General features: G+C 52.3%; 1 protein-coding gene and 1 long non-coding RNA gene across 2 annotated transcripts; both read left to right on the top strand.

The window, feature by feature from the left end:
• The first annotated feature begins 5816 nt into the window (after positions 1-5816).
• Positions 5817-7280, top strand: LOC120702419. Its single transcript, XM_039986217.1, has 2 exons — positions 5817-6265; positions 6427-7280. The coding sequence occupies exons 1-2, from the start codon at positions 6032-6034 to the stop codon at positions 7045-7047; spliced, it is 855 nt and encodes a 284-aa protein (XP_039842151.1). The 5' UTR covers positions 5817-6031; the 3' UTR covers positions 7048-7280.
• Positions 7281-14779: 7499 nt separating this feature from the next.
• LOC120702421 lies at positions 14780-15591 on the top strand. Its single transcript, XR_005686408.1, has 2 exons — positions 14780-14922; positions 15027-15591. It is a non-coding gene; the product is annotated as an uncharacterized LOC120702421 (long non-coding RNA).
• Positions 15592-19741: the final 4150 nt, after the last annotated feature.

The raw sequence follows: 19741 nt of genomic DNA on the forward strand, positions 1-19741 counted from the left end.
TTTTTGTCGTGATTTGCACGGGTTTTCACAAATGTTGTGGTTTCCACCAGATATGTTCCCGTTTATCTTTAGGCAACCTACAAGTAAATGAAAGAATCTTCATGCCAATAGCCCCTCTTGAATAAATCCGTGCAAATGCGACTTAATTTGAGTTGAGAACTTCAATCTGAATGGACAGGTTCCATCATAGCAAAGCCGACCAATTGAGGGCGTATCCACATGCCCAAGCCACGCCACAGCCGACAAATCGAGGCCCGGAGTCCTCATTAGAATTGTGAGCCATTAGCTAGGTATTGATCGAGCTTATGTCTACCGTGGACGAGTCCTCTGTGACGATGAGTATCTCTGTTGCCTCGGTACTAGATGATGATGATGTCGTAGGCGGCGTCGCGTCGCCGTCGTCCCGCCGGGATATGCCGGTGTGGTGGCCACCGCCCACAGCAGGGTGATGAACTCCCCGCCCTGCGCCAGCGCCTCCTTGTGCGCCTTCACGTGCTGCTCGCTGGCCGTCGGCGCCGCGTACACACCACCTCCGTCCACAGCCCGGCCAGCAGCTCCCACACGCGATCACGCGCGTCCGCCTCCGCCGCTGCTTCGTACCTGTCCATCAGCACCTTCCCAAGCCTCGCTCCCTTGCCGAACACCGTCGCCGGCGACTCCTCCTCCTTCAGCCCTGCCGCGATCTCCATCACCTTGCGCTCCCGGCAGAAGAAGTACCCGTAGCACCCTGACTTGTTCTTGAGCTCCTTATTCAGCTCCTCGTACACGCGCTCCGTCGCGTCCTTGTCGACGGGAAGGAGCTCCGGGTGGAAGGCCACCAGGTACGCGCAGTACCGGGACAAGCCCACGGCCACCTTGCGGCCGGGTCCCGGTGGGTCTTCGTCGGCAGCGGGAACCTCGCCTCCAGGAGCTCGGTGGCGATGTGCCAGGTGAGGATGACCTCGGCGAGGTCGTCTTCGCCGTCGCACGCCCAACGAGAGCTCAAGCTCGTCGAACTGCAAGCGCTGACTGCTTGCCGGGAAGGGCAACGTCGTCACGGGCAGTAGCCAGCCGCTCCACGATGGCCCTTCTTGGCCTGCCTGGGCACAGCCTCGGTCGGCAGCATGAACGACGACGACGCCCGGAAGAAGCACCACAACATGGAGAAACTGCTTGAAGCAGACGTTGGGGCGGCTCAGTTTGTTCCGCACCCACAGGATGCGGCGGATGATCCCACTGAGAAAGCGGCTGGCACGCCAATTGCGTTTGGAGGTGTAGCGGCAGAGCAGCGACACTGTGAACCCGTTAGAAAGCAGGAACACGATGATCTCCCAGACCTCCTCGTAGGCGAAGGTGAGGGAGAGAAGGGTGGTGATGAATAGGTTAACTGTGGAGAAGAGAACTGGTGGTAACTGGTTAGCTTTGCTGAGCAGGCAGACGACCATCCTCAACATGCCGATGGATACAGGGAAGTTGTCGGTCCGGAAGCTGTGGAAGGCATAGACCACATCCCCATTGTTGCACAGAATGATCATGAGGATGCACAAGGCCCACACAACAATGGGGAACATGATGTAGTTGATGAGGAAGAAGGAGGGGCCAGCGTACGTGACGGGATGAACGGAGTGGTAGTACTCGCAGAGGAACTGGATCTCGTCATTGAGCACTTGGAAAAGCTCATCGGCATTTTCTTCCTTGCGCTTGTCTTCTTCCCACAGGCCTTTGAAGATGAGGCTATGGCAGTTGCGGGCTTCGGCGGGGGTGATGGGGAAGTCCTCCAGCCTCCGGCGCAGGAGCTTGTAGAGAGCGAAGGAGAGGCAGAGCCTCTTGAGACTCGAGTCCCTCTGGAGCATCTGGTCTTTGTCTGAGAGCCTCCAGATGCCGCCGATGGTGACGACCACAGCGGAGTCAGCTTCCGCGATAACCTCCTTTAGGTCGAGACGGTATCCCTTCGATCTCGCCTCCTTCTTCAGCTCCTCTTCGCCCATCACTGCATATTTGCACCGCTTCAAGAGCTCCGACCCAATCTGCTGGCCATTCAACTCTTCTTCATCTTGCTGCAGAATCTGGGTCATGTAGGAGGCCACAAGCTGGGGTTCCTGCCGTAGGCGAAGGAACGCTTTCCCAGCTCCGAGGTCACAAACCTCTGCACCAGCTTGGTAGCAGCAAGCAACCACAGGACGCCGAAAAAACGCCTTCCTGCCGGTGCTTCTGAGGTTGTAGAAGACGAGGTAGCCCAGCCAGGAGATCCTTGCAGCACGCTCGATGGTGCCTGCATACCCATGCATGTCTGCAGTAGCCAGGAATATCGCCTCCACCTTCTTGTGGAGGAGCTCCACCAGGAGCATCCACATGAGGATCGTTTGAGCTCGCAGCGGGAGCTCGCTCACCTCACCGGTGGCGGTGCCTTGGTTCTTAGCCTCGGAGAAGACATAGGACATGACAGGGAGGAAGAGGGAGAGCAAGACGTAGAGGCATATGCGGATGCTGGGCTTGAGGAAGGCCGCTGACATCGGAGAAGCGGCTGAAGAGATTGACGATGAAGAAGATCGCGGCCAGGAACAACATGAAGATGGAGGTGATGGCTGGCTCATTCTTCTGGTCAGTGTAGGAGTAGGTTAGGTTGGACACATAGGCTAATGTACTGTTGCAATAGTAGTAGCCGGTTCTGTTGGAGAATATCATCTTTCACTACGTACAAATGCAATAACGCTAGCTTGATGAGCTCTGGCTGTAGTGAGCTATCTAGTAATTTATAGATGCTCTCTCTTGGCGAGGGAGGGTGCATGATCATCTGATGATTACTTTATTTAATTGTTCGTTTTCTTTATGTGACTTATTGCTACTTTATTCTTTGTTCATGTCTTTCTTAACCTTTCCCTTTTTACCAAATTTTGTAAGATGCACGCTACTGAACGTGCACCATCATATTTAAGTTTGGCCAAGAATAATATCATGTAATCGCAACACTTTGGTCTTTAATTATACTCTTTCCAGTGTTAATGAGCCATCTGTATGCTACTGCATGTTCAGGAAAGCCGAGCTCTTTTTCTATATCCAGTCCTTGGCCAGCATGCCATCTCTTTTACTTTTTCTTTGAGCAATAGCAATGTCCTATCCGAAGTTATGCACACCATGTCATCTATTGGCTTCCACCTATGCATTGCCCATATAGCACTGCATATAGGATCATTTTATCCTTGCCTTGCTCTTGTTTATTTTGCTTTGATCAACTTTCTTTAGCAAAGGTGAAAGCTTCACGCTAAGGGAATGCTCAACAGTCCATAGAATATGTGATAGGCAATGGGACCATTTACATCGAAACGTATATATCTACCATCTCAAGTTCAAATCTCTCCTAGGCATTCATAGTGATAGGGTTTGACTGTGCATATTTACAGGGGTGTGCGTACCTATATGTCTTATGTATGTGAGTTTCTATATGTATATACCTATGCCAAAGGATGCTAGACCAATTAGTTGAAACACTCCGGTGGTACCCCCACAGGTCTGCGGTTCGAACCCCGTGTGGGGGCGAATTTCTGGCTGTGGGCAAAAAAAGTCCCCCTCGCTGGCGCAGCCAGGTTCGGGGGTTTTCTCTACTGGGAAGCCGGTTGCCTCCTCTTAATGAAATACCTGTTGGTGCTGTAATACCCCACCTAGTCGATTTATGTACATACCTATATTTATAAAGGAGGATGCAATGAAAAAGAGAAACTTATTAATGATCCATGTGACTACTAATAATACCGACAAGGATAAGGATTTGTAGGGAAGGGTACATGGACTGACACACCAGCTTCAACCCCATAGCTCAAGTCACAACATTAGCCAAAATGCTAGAGAAATATCAAATAGGTTGCTGACGGTGGAAGCGAAACCTTATGCACTCATAAAAAACATGAGGACGCTATTGATCTATAGACCAGAAAATAGGAGTGGGATCTTGAAGGCTATGGAGCTTTGGTTATAATCCCTACGATGACCACTCTTAACTGAGATGACACAGTACCATGGTGGAGGACAAGGCGGATGCTGCAACTGTCGTGCACATTCACTTGACCGTTAGCCACTCGCCAGCGCCTCGTGGTTAATCAACTTGCTATCACAACTGAGCATGTTCGGCCACGTAATGAGGCGGCTTGTTAGTTTAATTTTTTCAAATTCATGGTGATGAACTCATGCATTGATTTAATTTGTGATGATGATGAAATTGGCTAGTTTGATTAACAATGATGAACTTTGTTTACTACTTATGTCTTGTGATAATGAATGTTTGTACATTATATATGCTGAATTCATCTGATGATGAACTTGTTATAGAAGTATGAGTGGGGGGTAGTAGTACATATAGATGAACATTCTATAGGAGTAGCAATGCAGGTTTATTTACTTGATGCAAGAGTGATAAAAAAGATGAAACTTGTTGACATGGATTGCATGATGATGAGACTTGATCATATGTTGCATCCATTTTTGGGTGCAATGATCATATTGTGGGCAAATGCATGATGATCAGGAGATGCTTTTTTGAACAACTAGTAGGATGTGTTTAAATCTTTAAAATGAATGTGTGTGTGTGTGTGTTTTCTACCGTTTATTTAGAACAGGTCATATTTTTAGATAAAAGACAAGAATCATTTCAGCCGCTGTAGCAACCAAGAATGCACAAAGCCATCCATTAATATTACATCTTGAAAAACAATAAGAAGCACACAATGCCAGAGAACATCCTATAATCTTCAATACATGACTAATGACAACCTTACACAGGTATATAATCTGTTACTAAACCTTCACCCATGCTTGGCAAAGATAGATGTCCATCAACGTAGCCTCCAAACATTATTGGTAGCCTTCTGCAGCATTCGGCTAAGATGTGCTTTTATTGGTAGCCTCAAGCAGCATTAGAGAGAGAGAGAGAGAGAGAGAGAGAGAGAGAGATCAATTAATGACTACTAGCTACATTGGACGGAGACATTAGAGCTGCTTGAGAAGTTGACGTGGAAGCAGCTCACCCTGATGGTGTAGGGCATGGTGACTGCCAGCCCGTACTTGAACCTCACCTTGGCCTCCACCACCACCCGGCAGTCTTGCTTGGTGGCCTTCTCCGCCTTGAGCTCCTTGCCGGCCTTGCCATTTCTCGCCGTGCCGGCCTTGTGGTCGTACTGCCCGTACTTGGCCCAGAAGGCGACGCCGGCGACGTCCCGCGGGCTCCGCCACCCCGGCAGCGCGGCGGCGGCGTCGACCTCCCCGGCCAGGACGTAGCCCGTGGCGCTGTACCAGATCTGGGCGCTGACGGCGGCGAACCGCACCTGGGTGCGCCGGCTGGTGTTGTTGGCGACGAGGGTGAGGTTGTAGAAGCCGTTGAGCAGGCCGGGGCTGCCCTGCACCGGGACCCTCGACGTCGTGGCGTTCGCGACGGAGAAGGAGATGCGGGCCGGGGCGAGGCTGACGGAGATGCCGGCGGCGACGGCCATGGCGGCCAGCGCTCCGAGCAGCAGGGCGAAGACGCGCTGCTGCACATTCCACCTGCTCCAGGGACGGGGAGTAGCAATCGCCATGATCTATATACGTATGGATGGATGCAAATGTGCAATGTAAATCGATCGTGCTTTGGTTGCTTGCTGTGTTAGTTCTTGCAGGAATGAACGAACAGTAGTGCGCGAGTGATCGAGCATGCGTATACTCAGGCAATAGCACAGTGGTAGAGAAGAGAGCTAATGGACGACCTGCAATGCAAGCAATGGTGTAGTGTTGTAGCTCGCGCGCACAGGCACATCTCATCGTTCTTTGGAAAAAGCTAGCGCTTATTGGTAGCAGGGAACAAAACCCTTTTCTCTTTTACTTTGCTTCTCCAAGGCGCTCTCAATCGGCCCTGATCTTTTTTTTCTCAGTTACAAACAAAAACGTATCTCTGAACCTTGAGAAAAGAAAGAGACTCGCATGATGTCAGCCGACAGTCTATAGATATAGAAACAGGCAACCAACCTCAGCAGTCAGCAGGGCTCTTCAATCTCTAGTCGGCGGCGCCGTAGTGTGGAAACCAAACATGGGAATCGACGGCGGCGACGAGAAGCGCACAAGATTCCCGTGCCTCGACAGGGTACGCTACATGGTGACCGCCGTGGTGGTCGTGCTCACCGTCGCCGTCGCCGTGATGGTGATCACCGTCATCGTCCACCGCCCCGAGGACATCGAGCTCTCCATCCTCCACGGCCACATCGAGGCGTCCACTCTGTGGAGGCAGAGCGAGATCCCATTCTCATGGGCCCCTCGCTATCAGGTAGGGTGGTAACGTATCATGATCCCAGTAGTCTCTTCATAATCCAACTCGACTCTTATATAAATTTAGCTCAAAATTGTAAAAAATAAAGCTCGATGCTATAAGTATCAGGTTCTTAAGATTATCAGAGTTAAATTTTAAGACCATTTACCACTTTCCAGTTCCGCCGCCGCCGCCGCCACCACCACCGGCCGTGCGACGAGATCAAGCCGGTTGACAACGACGATGCAGCTGGCAGCTCGGACATCAGCTGCGCCGGCGAGAGCGGCCTCCCCAGCACGATCGTGACGTACGAGGCGGCGGCGTCCGTGGAATTCGCCGTCACCCTGAGCGCCTACAACCCCAGCGGCCGCGCTGACATCAACTGCACCGGCATCACCCTCCGCGTCGTCGACATGTCGGACCTCGCCCGGAACACCACGGGAGCCATGGAGGTCGTTCGCTTCCCGCTGCCGCGAGGGTTCCTCGTGAGGCGGCGGAGCTCGCACGCGGTGCGGAGGTGGGTGCGGGTCACCGACGCGCGCGTGCTGGCCTACCTCGCGAGCACGTACGCCGGCCGGACTAGCTTCCCGGCGACGGTGCAGGTGAACGTGTCCGTCGCCTTGGTGACGACCGTGGTGAAGAGGACGACCAACCCCAAGAACGTGAACCACTGGTGCTCGGTGGTGACCGTCGGCCTGGACGAGCCCAGCACCACCGCCGATGCAGTCCGTTGCTGGGCCGGAGAAGAGCCACCCTACCTTTTTGGCTCCGTGCTGTCGGCGCCGCCGCCGGCTTCTTGAACGACAGACTGCTTGTTGCCTGTTTAGTATGGTACGGACCCGATAGGATCTGGCGGCGCGGCATTATCTTCTCTTGTTGTTTCGTGGACTTCATCGACCTGATCTTTTGTTGTTCTGTTCTTTGGCCAGCCGGCCCTGGTTTCAACAGCTTCAATATAATTGGAGCTGTCATGTACGTTTTACCAACAAGCGAGTGAGCGACTGAATGCATTTCTGAATTTTTGTGTTTGTTATCCCTTGTTCCACATTATAATATACTCCAGCTATTTTAAGATTTTTTTTCAAATCAAATATTTTAAATTTTGATTATAGATGGTTAAAAATTATAAACATTGACAAAATGAAATGATCAGGGGCGGAGTCACAGGGTAATGCCAACACAGCCCAACGCATAATACATATATTATAAAAAAGAAAAACATGCATGTTAAAAATTGCTGCTTGTGGCCTACAGCCTGCCGCGGTCACTCTTGCCTATTGCCGACTGCCCGGTCAAGTGCAGCCGTGCAGGAGAGGCAAAGGCATTGTCCAGGCATCCAAAATTGGTATTTGCTCTCTACTTTGTAAAATGTCTAATTGCTTTTTCCATTGTCCCGTGTACATGTAACTTGTTGAGTATTATACAGTAGTTATTGCTAATGCTCTTGGCGTATTTATTTTTTACAATTGTTGAATCATGGAGAGGAACGGAGACATTGCATTTTTAAAAAAAATTTAATTTGGGATGAAGACGATATATATTACTATGAAAACAGTTTTTAGGGAAGGGTAAAAAGAAACATTTCTAGAGGTGGGTGGCGTACCCGCCCCTACTTCTCACATCTACAAATACTGTTTGTAGGGACGGGTTACATTGGACCCACCTCCGGAAAAAATCGGATCTTTCCTACAAATAATTTTTGTAGGGATAATCAAGACTTCCATGTTCTTTAGAAAGCGTAGATCGAACAATAAGAAGAAGACTCATCATTTTTAAACAGTTATAGGTGTGCACTTCTCTTTTGCGTATTTTGAACTTAATATGTTTGATCTATTTGTAATTAGTTTATGCAACTTTCGCACTTATTGGTTGAATTTAGAACATAGTTTCTTATTTTTATTCTTTTGAACCGAATTCTAGAAAAAAATTGATAATTACAAACAAATTAATATATATTGAACCGTACATGAAAAATTGTTGCTGAATATCTGGTGACAAAATCCTAGATCCGCCACTGGAAATGATACTATTTTGTTCATAATGAAATAAACTATCATTATATATAACATTTTCAATTAAAATCATGTTGACAAGTAGCTCTTTTATTATCAAACCAATCATGTTGACAAGTAGCTCTTTTATTATCACCAGGTTCCTGCATGGTTGGAACAGTACTAGACGGGGGCGTCTATTTGTCGCTAACTGCGATTCGCGACGATTGCGTCGCAGAAACTTCTTCGGCGTCGCTCCCCCGCCAACCCCCACCTCCCTCGGCTCCGGCGCCGCCTCGGCGCCGCCCTCCGCCGCCGCCAACCCTAACCAAGCTCGCCGTCGTGCCGCCGCCGCCACCACCGCCCACCGGGGCTCCTGCCCTGCCCGGCCGGCGGCGCTCCCGCGCCGCCTCGCCTTCCGCCGGCCGAACCATCGCCGCCGCCGGTCCTCCGCCGCCCCCGGCCCCCTCTTCTACGGCCGCCGGCCATTGGAAGCTCCGGCAACCCGAAACCCTAAAGGTTCGCCCCCGCCCTCCACCACCCCGACCGCCGACGACCTCGCCGGTGGCCGCTCCCCCACCTCCCACCCCCGACCGACCTCCCTCACCTCCCACCCCTCACCGGCGTGCTCGTCTCCGCGAGGAAGATGAATAGTGGCGGCGCTTCTTCTCCCTCATCCTCCTTCTGCGACGGCATCGCTCGCACTCGCGCGCGATGAATAGATTCCCCGTACTAGACTGATAAGACATTCAGTTAGAGGAGTTACAGAAACAGAAGCGTATATGCTCACCTAATGTACTCGTAATCACTATGAATGAATAAATATATGCAATTCTGCCTGTACGAGCATCTTCGAGAGATCGAGTTGACGATGGTTCCATCACCTCGCGAGAGACAAATGGAAAAGGCGTACCATGAAAAATATTGGTACGCGTAGCCTAGGGATCTCTGTCCCGGGACTTTTCCCTTTGTCAAATGAAATCCATGAAAAGAAACGAAAAAACAAAGACTATGGAGCCAGGCTGGCATGAACCAAATCAACCAGGGATCCGAATCCCACGGTCCGGGTCGCCCCCAGTTTGGAGCGCTGCTAGCCCGCCGTCGTCGAGGGTCGGCAGGGTGGCCAGCACCGCGGTCCTCAGACGTGAGTCCTCGCAAAGGGGGACGACACCGTGAGGAAGGATCAGGTGCTTCGGGATGAAGATCTCCCCTGTCACCGCCCGCACCAAGACCTCCAGGGCTTCCTGGATCAGATCGCTGTCCTCCCCGCGGTGAGCCCTGCTGCAGTCTTGGGGCCCGTTGAAACTCCAGGCAGGACGCGGCCGCTGCTTCAAAGGGACGATCCGGCGCTTCAAGAAGTCCCCGAGCACGTGCAGCGAGGTAAGGCCGTCCTCCGCCAGCGCCCTGATCTTGCTCAGCACGGAATCGAACTCCGACGGCAGGGACGGCTTGGCCCTCCAGGATTGGCGGTCGGAGGCGAGTCCCCCAGTCGGCATGACAAGGCGCTCGTTGGCTTCGGTGGTGGCGATTACCCACTCCTTGCGCCATTCTTCCCACTTCCCGTCAGTGAGCCCGGGGGTGTAGGGCGTCCGTAAGTCGCTCCTCGTCTGGAAGTAGTACGCCCCTACTTCATCCTTGCCCTTCCCGGACTTGACCAGGATGAAGAAGTGGCGGAAGAGGATGACGCAGGGCCGCACCCCCCACAAACATCTCGCACAGGTGGACAAAGATGGACGTCAGGAGGATGGAGTGGGGCGTGAGATGTTGAAGCTGGGGGCCGAAATCTTTCTGCAGCAGCAGAAAGAATGAGGAGATCGGCAGCCCCAGGCCAGTTGAAATGTGTGAGATAAACATCACAAATTCCCCGGCGCGCAGATCGCCGAGGGGAATCGAGCCTGCTTGAATCCCCAGGCAGTCTCCTGTGGACTCCACCCAAGCAGGCGGCGCACCGTGTTCAGCTCCTCCTCGGTCTGGAAATGACGGGGGCGAATGAGGGACGCCATCTCGCTATGGAGGCGAGGAGCAATCTACGCAGGAGAGCAAGGGCGAGGAGGCTCGAAGGCAAAGGGGCGCAAATGTTTGGAAGGAAGAAGGCGAATGCAGAAAGATAACCGCGATATGCGGTTTGGCCCTTTATGCAGCCTGTCCCATCCGGCGCGCCCCGAAACCATCGCTGGAACCCAAGCGACGCTCGCGCCTGGTGTTAACCGCCCAGTCCATGACAAGGGGGCCCAGGCCCGCCTGTTAGAGAGGGCGGGTAACAAAGAAAGGCGTGAAAAGACGGGATATGAACCGTCGCCCGCGCGCGAAGCGAGGCGGAAGCTGAGCTGACGTGCGCGCATAGAGCGCTGGCATGACCAGACTTTTCGGGAACTGCGCTGGTGGTAAATATCTCGTTTACTCCGGCCGCAACAATGCCGAGCGTCGCTCGCGTGACTAGGTGTACCACTGTATGTGGGTACCACAAGTCAGTAAGCCGTTGCGATGTGATGAGGCAACGAAAAACTCGATGGATGGTCAAAACTGGACTAGACTCCTGCAGTATGCATAGTCTAACACTAGAGGCTTCAAGCTATGCAGGGCCAAATCACAGTAGTGGCCCCACCTGCGGGTTCGTCACCTCTCCCGAGGTGTGCCCGGGGGCCACTGTCGGTACCCTGTAGCAGGGATACCCACTCCTACTGCAGCAAGACAGGACTCGCGTAGTCATCCGTAACTGCGCCATAAGAGGCAGAGCAGCCGGGCCCCACGGGTCAGGCTCTTTCCTCATCGCGCCAACGGCCCCGGATCCACTGCCCGCTCTGGGACGGGTCAGGTGATGCCACGTGTCCATGAGGAGGAGAAGCTCCGAGCCAATAGCCGAGGGCGCGGACCCCCCATAGAGGTCCGGGACCTCCTCGCGCCCGTCCGGACCTCCCACGCGCGTAGAACCAGCATACCGCCGGGGCGGGGTCCAAGGGCGCCACGTTTCCCGCAGGCGCGGGCGCGAGTCTTCTGCTGGAAGACTCGCCCACCCACCGCATTCAATGTGGGTGGTTGAGGCGTGCTCTGCTGCCGCGGCACGCGGGGCAGCCTTGTCAGGCCTCACTGTCGACCGCATATTACCGAGGTACACAGTGCAGCCGCATGCGCCGCATCCGCGTAGAGCCGTCTGCCGCATTAAATGGATACGGCGGCACGGCACATTTTCATCATACTGTCTACACTGCAAGCTACACGGTCCGTTCAGCTACGTTGCAGGTAACACCGCAAGGTACGCCCTGGCGCCGTTTCGACAAGACAGGGCATGGATCTGCCGGACGGAGGATCTTCACGGGTAGAAGGAAATCCGAGAATAAGATCTCCGTCGCCTGTAATGCCATAATATGTGAACAGTATGTTATTTTATACTACATCGATTGGGCCCACCTATCGGGGACCCAACGGCTATGTACGCGCCTCCCTTGAGATATAAAAGGGAGGCACTCGCCGCACACAAGAAAACTCATTCTAGACTCAGACTCACGCTGGACTCAGCACCAGACAACCCTGTTCTCAACCTCTGGAGAGCACAAGCAATACAACACACAGTGGACGTAGGGTATTATGCTCCGGCGGCCCGAACCACTCTAAAACCTCTGTGTTCATCATTTCTTCCCTGGAGATTGAACTAATCCTAGCTAACCCCCGAGTACTCACCCTCTAGGTTTAAACGGGTGCACTACGCTACCCGGCTGTGGATTTGCACACCATGACATACCTCCTCCTCCTCCTCCCTCTCCCTTCGTCCCGGCGCCCCCCTCCCTCCTTTCAGCGGCCTCGAGCTCCGGCAAGGCACGCTCCGGCGTGGACGGTGGCAAATCGGAGCGGATTCGACGCGGACAGCTCGAGCTCCCTTGGTGAGCTCTCTTTCCTCGGGCACGCAGAGGCGGAGGCCGGCAGCGGCGCGTGCAGGCCTCCTCCTCCAGATCCGCCGGCTCGAGCTCGAGCTCCAATCATGGCGGGGGTGCGGCCCGATGGGGAGGACAGCTCGGCGGCGTTGAGCTCGGCGGCCCTACCTCCCTCCAAACGCCAGCCGGGATCGTGCGCGGCAGGGTGGCTGAGCGACGGCGGCAGGCGACCCATGCTCCCTGGCCCTGCTCGCGGAGCTATGCACGGTGCGGAGCTGCCGCTGCGCGCGGCGGCGCGCGCGGGCCGGCGCCCCTCTCCTCCCTCGATTCGGAGCGGTGGACAGCCCTACTCTCCTCCTCCTCCCTCGATTCGGGTCGGCGTGCACGGTCTCCATTGGCACTTGCCCGCCTCCCTCCGGCGGTGTGGATCTAGATCCGGCCCGAGCTCCCTCCCTCCGGCGGCCGCGTCCAGATCCGGAGGGGCGCGCAAAGCTCCGCCGGCTGCGCCCTTCCTCCTCCGTGCCGCCGGCGCTGGCTGCTCTGCCTCGGAGGAGGTGCGAAGGATGGTGGCATGTGGCTCGAAGGAGGGCGGTGGTGCGCGGGGCGGAGATGGCCAACTACCGCTGGCCCTCCCTCACCTGCTGCTCTCCATGGCCAGCGCTTTCTTCTCACCCTCCCCTTCTGCTTTGCGCGGTGGCCGGCAGCACCCTCCCTCTCTCTCCCAGTGTGAGGCCGTTGGTGGCGTCATAGCGTGCGGCCGCTACCTCTGCCCGATTTGGGGGACCGCCGCTCGTCTGCAATCATAGTGGACGCCATAGCGTCCCCCACTGCAGCCCTTTTGAATGCCAAATGGTACTGGAGTACGGGATAGCTAGTGTTTGCTATCCCGGACCCACTGCAGAAAGCCGATCGACAATGTTTCCAGCAGGGACTAATTTTCCGGTATGTATGAATGTATCCATCATGGCCCACAGTCTCGCGATGTATCAAGTATGATTGGAAATTGAACGATTGGTGTACCTAAAGAGTATAAACAATTAGTCCGTGTGGGCGCGGCAGTTTTGTGTTGGTCTGTTTGGCGCTGCAGAAACTCTGTGATTTTTTTATAACAAACAACCATTCTTTTTGCAGGTGATCTACTCTACAACACATTGGCTACGCACATGGGCTATCCTTTAGTCGTCTACCTCACAGGACGTCCTTGTAGCGGCGTCTCATTTTTTTGAGCAGGTGGCCAAGGAATTTTTTGCCCTAGCACATGTGTGGCTGTTTAGTCTTAGGATTGACAGTCATTAGTTTGTCCGGTTTTGTAAGACTTTTGTAGGCTGTGTGCTTTTTAGCAGAGGCTGGAAAAATTTCAAAACGATGTATCACCTTGATGTATCACTTTGAAATTAATAATAGTTCCCTTTTCCAAAAAAATAAAATAAAATCCATCATGGCAACAAAGGCGCGCGGGGTTAATTTAATTTTGTCAATTGTACGCTGCTGAACGTGCATCTGGTGGTCACGTCGTCACATCATAACTTGGTCTTTATAAATGGATGAAAGCCAGTACTTTCAAGGGATGCAAGTTATGCGATTTGTATGCTTCAAGCAATATATGATCCACACTGGTCTTTATTTTCTTTTCGCTGGCACAAACTTTTTCTTTACCAAAGGCGGGTTGCTCTGTATATGCTGCTCCAAGTGCGTGCTACGCATCAATGGAATAATGAAGTTCACACCCTAGTACCAGGTTGCTGCATTAATACAGTATATATATCTAGTATTATATGAGTAGTTAAGGAAAATATGTACAGTTTGAAGTTCGAACTACATTAATTATGCCAGGAAGCTGTCCAGATGATTTATTAGAAATTTGTTATTTTTATATCTCACAAACGAAATCGAGTCTGGAGTCTGGACAAGATATTTTACAATGTTGTGTATCATCAATCATTTATATGTGTAATTTTTTTGGTAAATTTAGATAATTTTTTTGTCGTGATTTGCACGGGTTTTCACAAATGTTGTGGTTTCCACCAGATATGTTCCCGTTTATCTTTAGGCAACCTACAAGTAAATGAAAGAATCTTCATGCCAATAGCCCCTCTTGAATAAATCCGTGCAAATGCGACTTAATTTGAGTTGAGAACTTCAATCTGAATGGACAGGTTCCATCATAGCAAAGCCGACCAATTGAGGGCGTATCCACATGCCCAAGCATTGGCGGAGGCAGCTGGATTCCTGGGTATTCCCAGGAATACCCAACTATTTTTAAAAGTGAATAAGTATATACATCCATAATACATATATACATACTATATTGACTATACTATATACTCCTGAGCTCAAATTTAGCCCAAATAAATGATCCAACCCACAAACAACCAGCTTCGGCCCACGAAACACGGCCCACAGCAACGACCCACGCCCACCGGCCTGCTCTGACCCGAGTCCCTCTCTCTCCCGTCCGTTGATTGTTCCCCATTCCCCAAAATCTCGTGATGAAAACCTAGATCGGCAGGTGGCGGAGGCCGGAACCGGGAGCTGCGTCGTGCGTCCGGCGACCGCGAGCGCCGGCACCGTCGCGGCACGCGGCCAGGCGGCTAGGAGGCACGGGGGCGCTGGGCGGCCGGCCGGCGGCGGCGACGCCGCGCCATTGCGGCAGGCCGCAGGCCGCAGGCCGCTCGAGCGCTCGCCGCTGGGCGCTGCCGTGCTGCCCGCCTGTGCAGTGCGCACGGCCGCACGGGGTCAGGGGCCAAGGGCCAAGGCCGGCAGGCCCAGGGAGGTAGGCAGGGGAGCGACAGAGGCACAGAGCCATATACAGGAGGTGAGCAAGCAGACTAGCATAGTAGCATAGATTTACAATTAGAAAATTTTGAATTCCAATTGATATGCCATTTTGTTAATTAGTGTTTATGTCTTTAAGTCTAGATCATAGAGCTTTGCAAATTGCAAAATGAAGAAGAAGAAGCCGATTGATTTGAGAACTTTGTGGGAAAGAAAGGCAAAGGCACAGAAGGTGGGCTCGACATCAACACCACAGCCAGTTACGAATGAGAGTGAAGCTCATAATCCAGATGCTCCTGTTGTTGAGGCAGTCACAATTGAAAGTCATGTTCAGATTCGAAATCGAAGTACTCCTTCTGTTGAGCCTGACATAGCAACCAATGAGATAGAAAGAGAGGTAACAGAACTAGATATTGCTAGCAATGACCCTACAATAGCAAGCACAACAATGACAGAGCACCATGGAGAACCTTTATCTTGGTTCCCAATCAGAGATGGTGATAACTCAGATAATGAACCATGGAGCTACTCTTTCAAGCCATGAAGGAACAGAAACATAAAGTTAGAGTTAATTTGTAATTTTTTTATGTATTTTGTAAGAACTTCCCTAATTCCCTTTGTTTCATGGACATGTTAGAGTTGAACAGCTTTGTACCTTTGTTTGATCGAACACATATTATGCCTTTTACTGTTTATGTGGACTTTTTTATTTGTTTGGAGATGGGAATACCCTACTCTAAAATCCTGGCTCCGCCACTGTGCCCAAGCCACGCCACAGCCGACAAATCGAGGCCCGGAGTCCTCATTAGAATTGTGAGCCATTAGCTAGGTATTGATCGAGCTTATGTCTACCGTGGACGAGTCCTCTGTGACGATGAGTATCTCTGTTGCCTCGGTACTAGATGATGATGATGTCGTAGGCGGCGTCGCGTCGCCGTCGTCCCGCCGGGATATGCCGGTGTGGGTGGCCACCGCCCACAGCAGGGTGATGAACTCCCCGCCCTGCGCCAGCGCCTCCTTGTGCGCCTTCACGTGCTGCTCGCTGGCCGTCGGCGCCGCGTACACCACCACCTCCGTCCACAGCCCGGCCAGCAGCTCCCACACGCGATCACGCGCGTCCGCCTCCGCCGCTGCTTCGTACCTGTCCATCAGCACCTTCCCAAGCCTCGCTCCCTTGCCGAACACCGTCGCCGGCGACTCCTCCTCCTCCTTCAGCCCTGCCGCGATCTCCATCACCTTGCGCTCCCGGCAGAAGAAGTACCCGTAGCACCCTGACTTGTTCTTGAGCTCCTTATTCAGCTCCTCGTACACGCGCTCCGTCGCGTCCTTGTCGACGGGAAGGAGCTCCGGGTGGAAGGCCACCAGGTACGCGCAGTACCGGGACAAGCCCACGGCCACCTTGCGGCCGGGTCCCGGTGGCGTCTTCTTCGGCAGCGGGAACCTCGCCTCCAGGAGCTCGGTGGCGATGTGCCAGGTGAGGATGACCTCGGCGAGGTCGTCGTCGCCGTCGCACGCCCACGAGAGCTCAAGCTCGTCGAACTGCAGCGCTGACTGCTTGCCGGGAAGGGCAACGTCGTCACGGGCAGTAGCCAGCCGCTCCACGATGGCCTTCTTGGCCTGCCTGGGCACAGCCTCGGTCGGCAGCATGAACGACGACGACGCCCGGAAGAAGCACCACAACATGGAGAACTGCTTGAAGCAGACGTTGGGGCGGCTCAGTTTGTTCCGCACCCACAGGATGCGGCGGATGATCCCACTGAGAAAGCGGCTGGCACGCCAATTGCGTTTGGAGGTGTAGCGGCAGAGCAGCGACACTGTGAACCCGTTAGAAAGCAGGAACACGATGATCTCCCAGACCTCCTCGTAGGCGAAGGTGAGGGAGAGAAGGGTGGTGATGAATAGGTTAACTGTGGAGAAGAGAACTGGTGGTAACTGGTTAGCTTTGCTGAGCAGGCAGACGACCATCCTCAACATGCCGATGGATACAGGGAAGTTGTCGGTCCGGAAGCTGTGGAAGGCATAGACCACATCCCCATTGTTGCACAGAATGATCATGAGGATGCACAAGGCCCACACAACAATGGGGAACATGATGTAGTTGATGAGGAAGAAGGAGGGGCCAGCGTACGTGACGGGATGAACGGAGTGGTAGTACTCGCAGAGGAACTGGATCTCGTCATTGAGCACTTGGAAAAGCTCATCGGCATTTTCTTCCTTGCGCTTGTCTTCTTCCCACAGGCCTTTGAAGATGAGGCTATGGCAGTTGCGGGCTTCGGCGGGGGTGATGGGGAAGTCCTCCAGCCTCCGGCGCAGGAGCTTGTAGAGAGCGAAGGAGAGGCAGAGCCTCTTGAGACTCGAGTCCCTCTGGAGCATCTGGTCTTTGTCTGAGAGCCTCCAGATGCCGCCGATGGTGACGACCACAGCGGAGTCAGCTTCCGCGATAACCTCCTTTAGGTCGAGACGGTATCCCTTCGATCTCGCCTCCTTCTTCAGCTCCTCTTCGCCCATCACTGCATATTTGCACCGCTTCAAGAGCTCCGACCCAATCTGCTGGCCATTCAACTCTTCTTCATCTTGCTGCAGAATCTGGGTCATGTAGGAGGCCACAAGCTGGGGGTTCCTGCCGTAGGCGAAGGAACGCTTTCCCAGCTCCGAGGTCACAAACCTCTGCACCAGCTTGGTAGCAGCAAGCAACCACAGGACGCCGAAAAACGCCTTCCTGCCGGTGCTTCTGAGGTTGTAGAAGACGAGGTAGCCCAGCCAGGAGATCCTTGCAGCACGCTCGATGGTGCCTGCATACCCATGCATGTCTGCAGTAGCCAGGAATATCGCCTCCACCTTCTTGTGGAGGAGCTCCACCAGGAGCATCCACATGAGGATCGTTTGAGCTCGCAGCGGGAGCTCGCTCACCTCACCGGTGGCGGTGCCTTGGTTCTTAGCCTCGGAGAAGACATAGGACATGACAGGGAGGAAGAGGGAGAGCAAGACGTAGAGGCATATGCGGATGCTGGGCTTGAGGAAGGCGCTGACATCGGAGAAGCGGCTGAAGAGATTGACGATGAAGAAGATCGCGGCCAGGAACAACATGAAGATGGAGGTGATGGCTGGCTCATTCTTCTGGTCAGTGTAGGAGTAGGTTAGGTTGGACACATAGGCTAATGTACTGTTGCAATAGTAGTAGCCGGTTCTGTTGGAGAATATCATCTTTCACTACGTACAAATGCAATAACGCTAGCTTGATGAGCTCTGGCTGTAGTGAGCTATCTAGTAATTTATAGATGCTCTCTCTTGGCGAGGGAGGGTGCATGATCATCTGATGATTACTTTATTTAATTGTTCGTTTTCTTTATGTGACTTATTGCTACTTTATTCTTTGTTCATGTCTTTCTTAACCTTTCCCTTTTTACCAAATTTTGTAAGATGCACGCTACTGAACGTGCACCATCATATTTAAGTTTGGCCAAGAATAATATCATGTAATCGCAACACTTTGGTCTTTAATTATACTCTTTCCAGTGTTAATGAGCCATCTGTATGCTACTGCATGTTCAGAAAGCCGAGCTCTTTTTCTATATCCAGTCCTTGGCCAGCATGCCATCTCTTTTACTTTTTCTTTGAGCAATAGCAATGTCCTATCCGAAGTTATGCACACCATGTCATCTATTGGCTTCCACCTATGCATTGCCCATATAGCACTGCATATAGGATCATTTTATCCTTGCCTTGCTCTTGTTTATTTTGCTTTGATCAACTTTCTTTAGCAAAGGTGAAAGCTTCACGCTAAGGGAATGCTCAACAGTCCATAGAATATGTGATAGGCAATGGGACCATTTACATCGAAACGTATATATCTACCATCTCAAGTTCAAATCTCTCCTAGGCATTCATAGTGATAGGGTTTGACTGTGCATATTTACAGGGGTGTGCGTACCTATATGTCTTATGTATGTGAGTTTCTATATGTATATACCTATGCCAAAGGATGCTAGACCAATTAGTTGAAACACTCCGGTGGTACCCCCCACAGGTCTGCGGTTCGAACCCCGTGTGGGGGCGAATTTCTGGCTGTGGGCAAAAAAAGTCCCCCTCGCTGGCGCAGCCAGGTTCGGGGGTTTTCTCTACTGGGAAGCCGGTTGCCTCCTCTTAATGAAATACCTGTTGGTGCTGTAATACCCCACCTAGTCGATTTATGTACATACCTATATTTATAAAGGAGGATGCAATGAAAAAGAGAAACTTATTAATGATCCATGTGACTACTAATAATACCGACAAGGATAAGGATTTGTAGGGAAGGGTACATGGACTGACACACCAGCTTCAACCCCATAGCTCAAGTCACAACATTAGCCAAAATGCTAGAGAAATATCAAATAGGTTGCTGACGGTGGAAGCGAAACCTTATGCACTCATAAAAAACATGAGGACGCTATTGATCTATAGACCAGAAAATAGGAGTGGGATCTTGAAGGCTATGGAGCTTTGGTTATAATCCCTACGATGACCACTCTTAACTGAGATGACACAGTACCATGGTGGAGGACAAGGCGGATGCTGCAACTGTCGTGCACATTCACTTGACCGTTAGCCACTCGCCAGCGCCTCGTGGTTAATCAACTTGCTATCACAACTGAGCATGTTCGGCCACGTAATGAGGCGGCTTGTTAGTTTAATTTTTTCAAATTCATGGTGATGAACTCATGCATTGATTTAATTTGTGATGATGATGAAATTGGCTAGTTTGATTAACAATGATGAACTTTTGTTTACTACTTATGTCTTGTGATAATGAATGTTTGTACATTATATATGCTGAATTCATCTGATGATGAACTTGTTATAGAAGTATGAGTGGGGGT

This window comes from Panicum virgatum, chromosome 4K, assembly GCF_016808335.1.
Source record: "Panicum virgatum strain AP13 chromosome 4K, P.virgatum_v5, whole genome shotgun sequence".
Classification (NCBI taxonomy): domain Eukaryota; kingdom Viridiplantae; phylum Streptophyta; class Magnoliopsida; order Poales; family Poaceae; genus Panicum; species Panicum virgatum.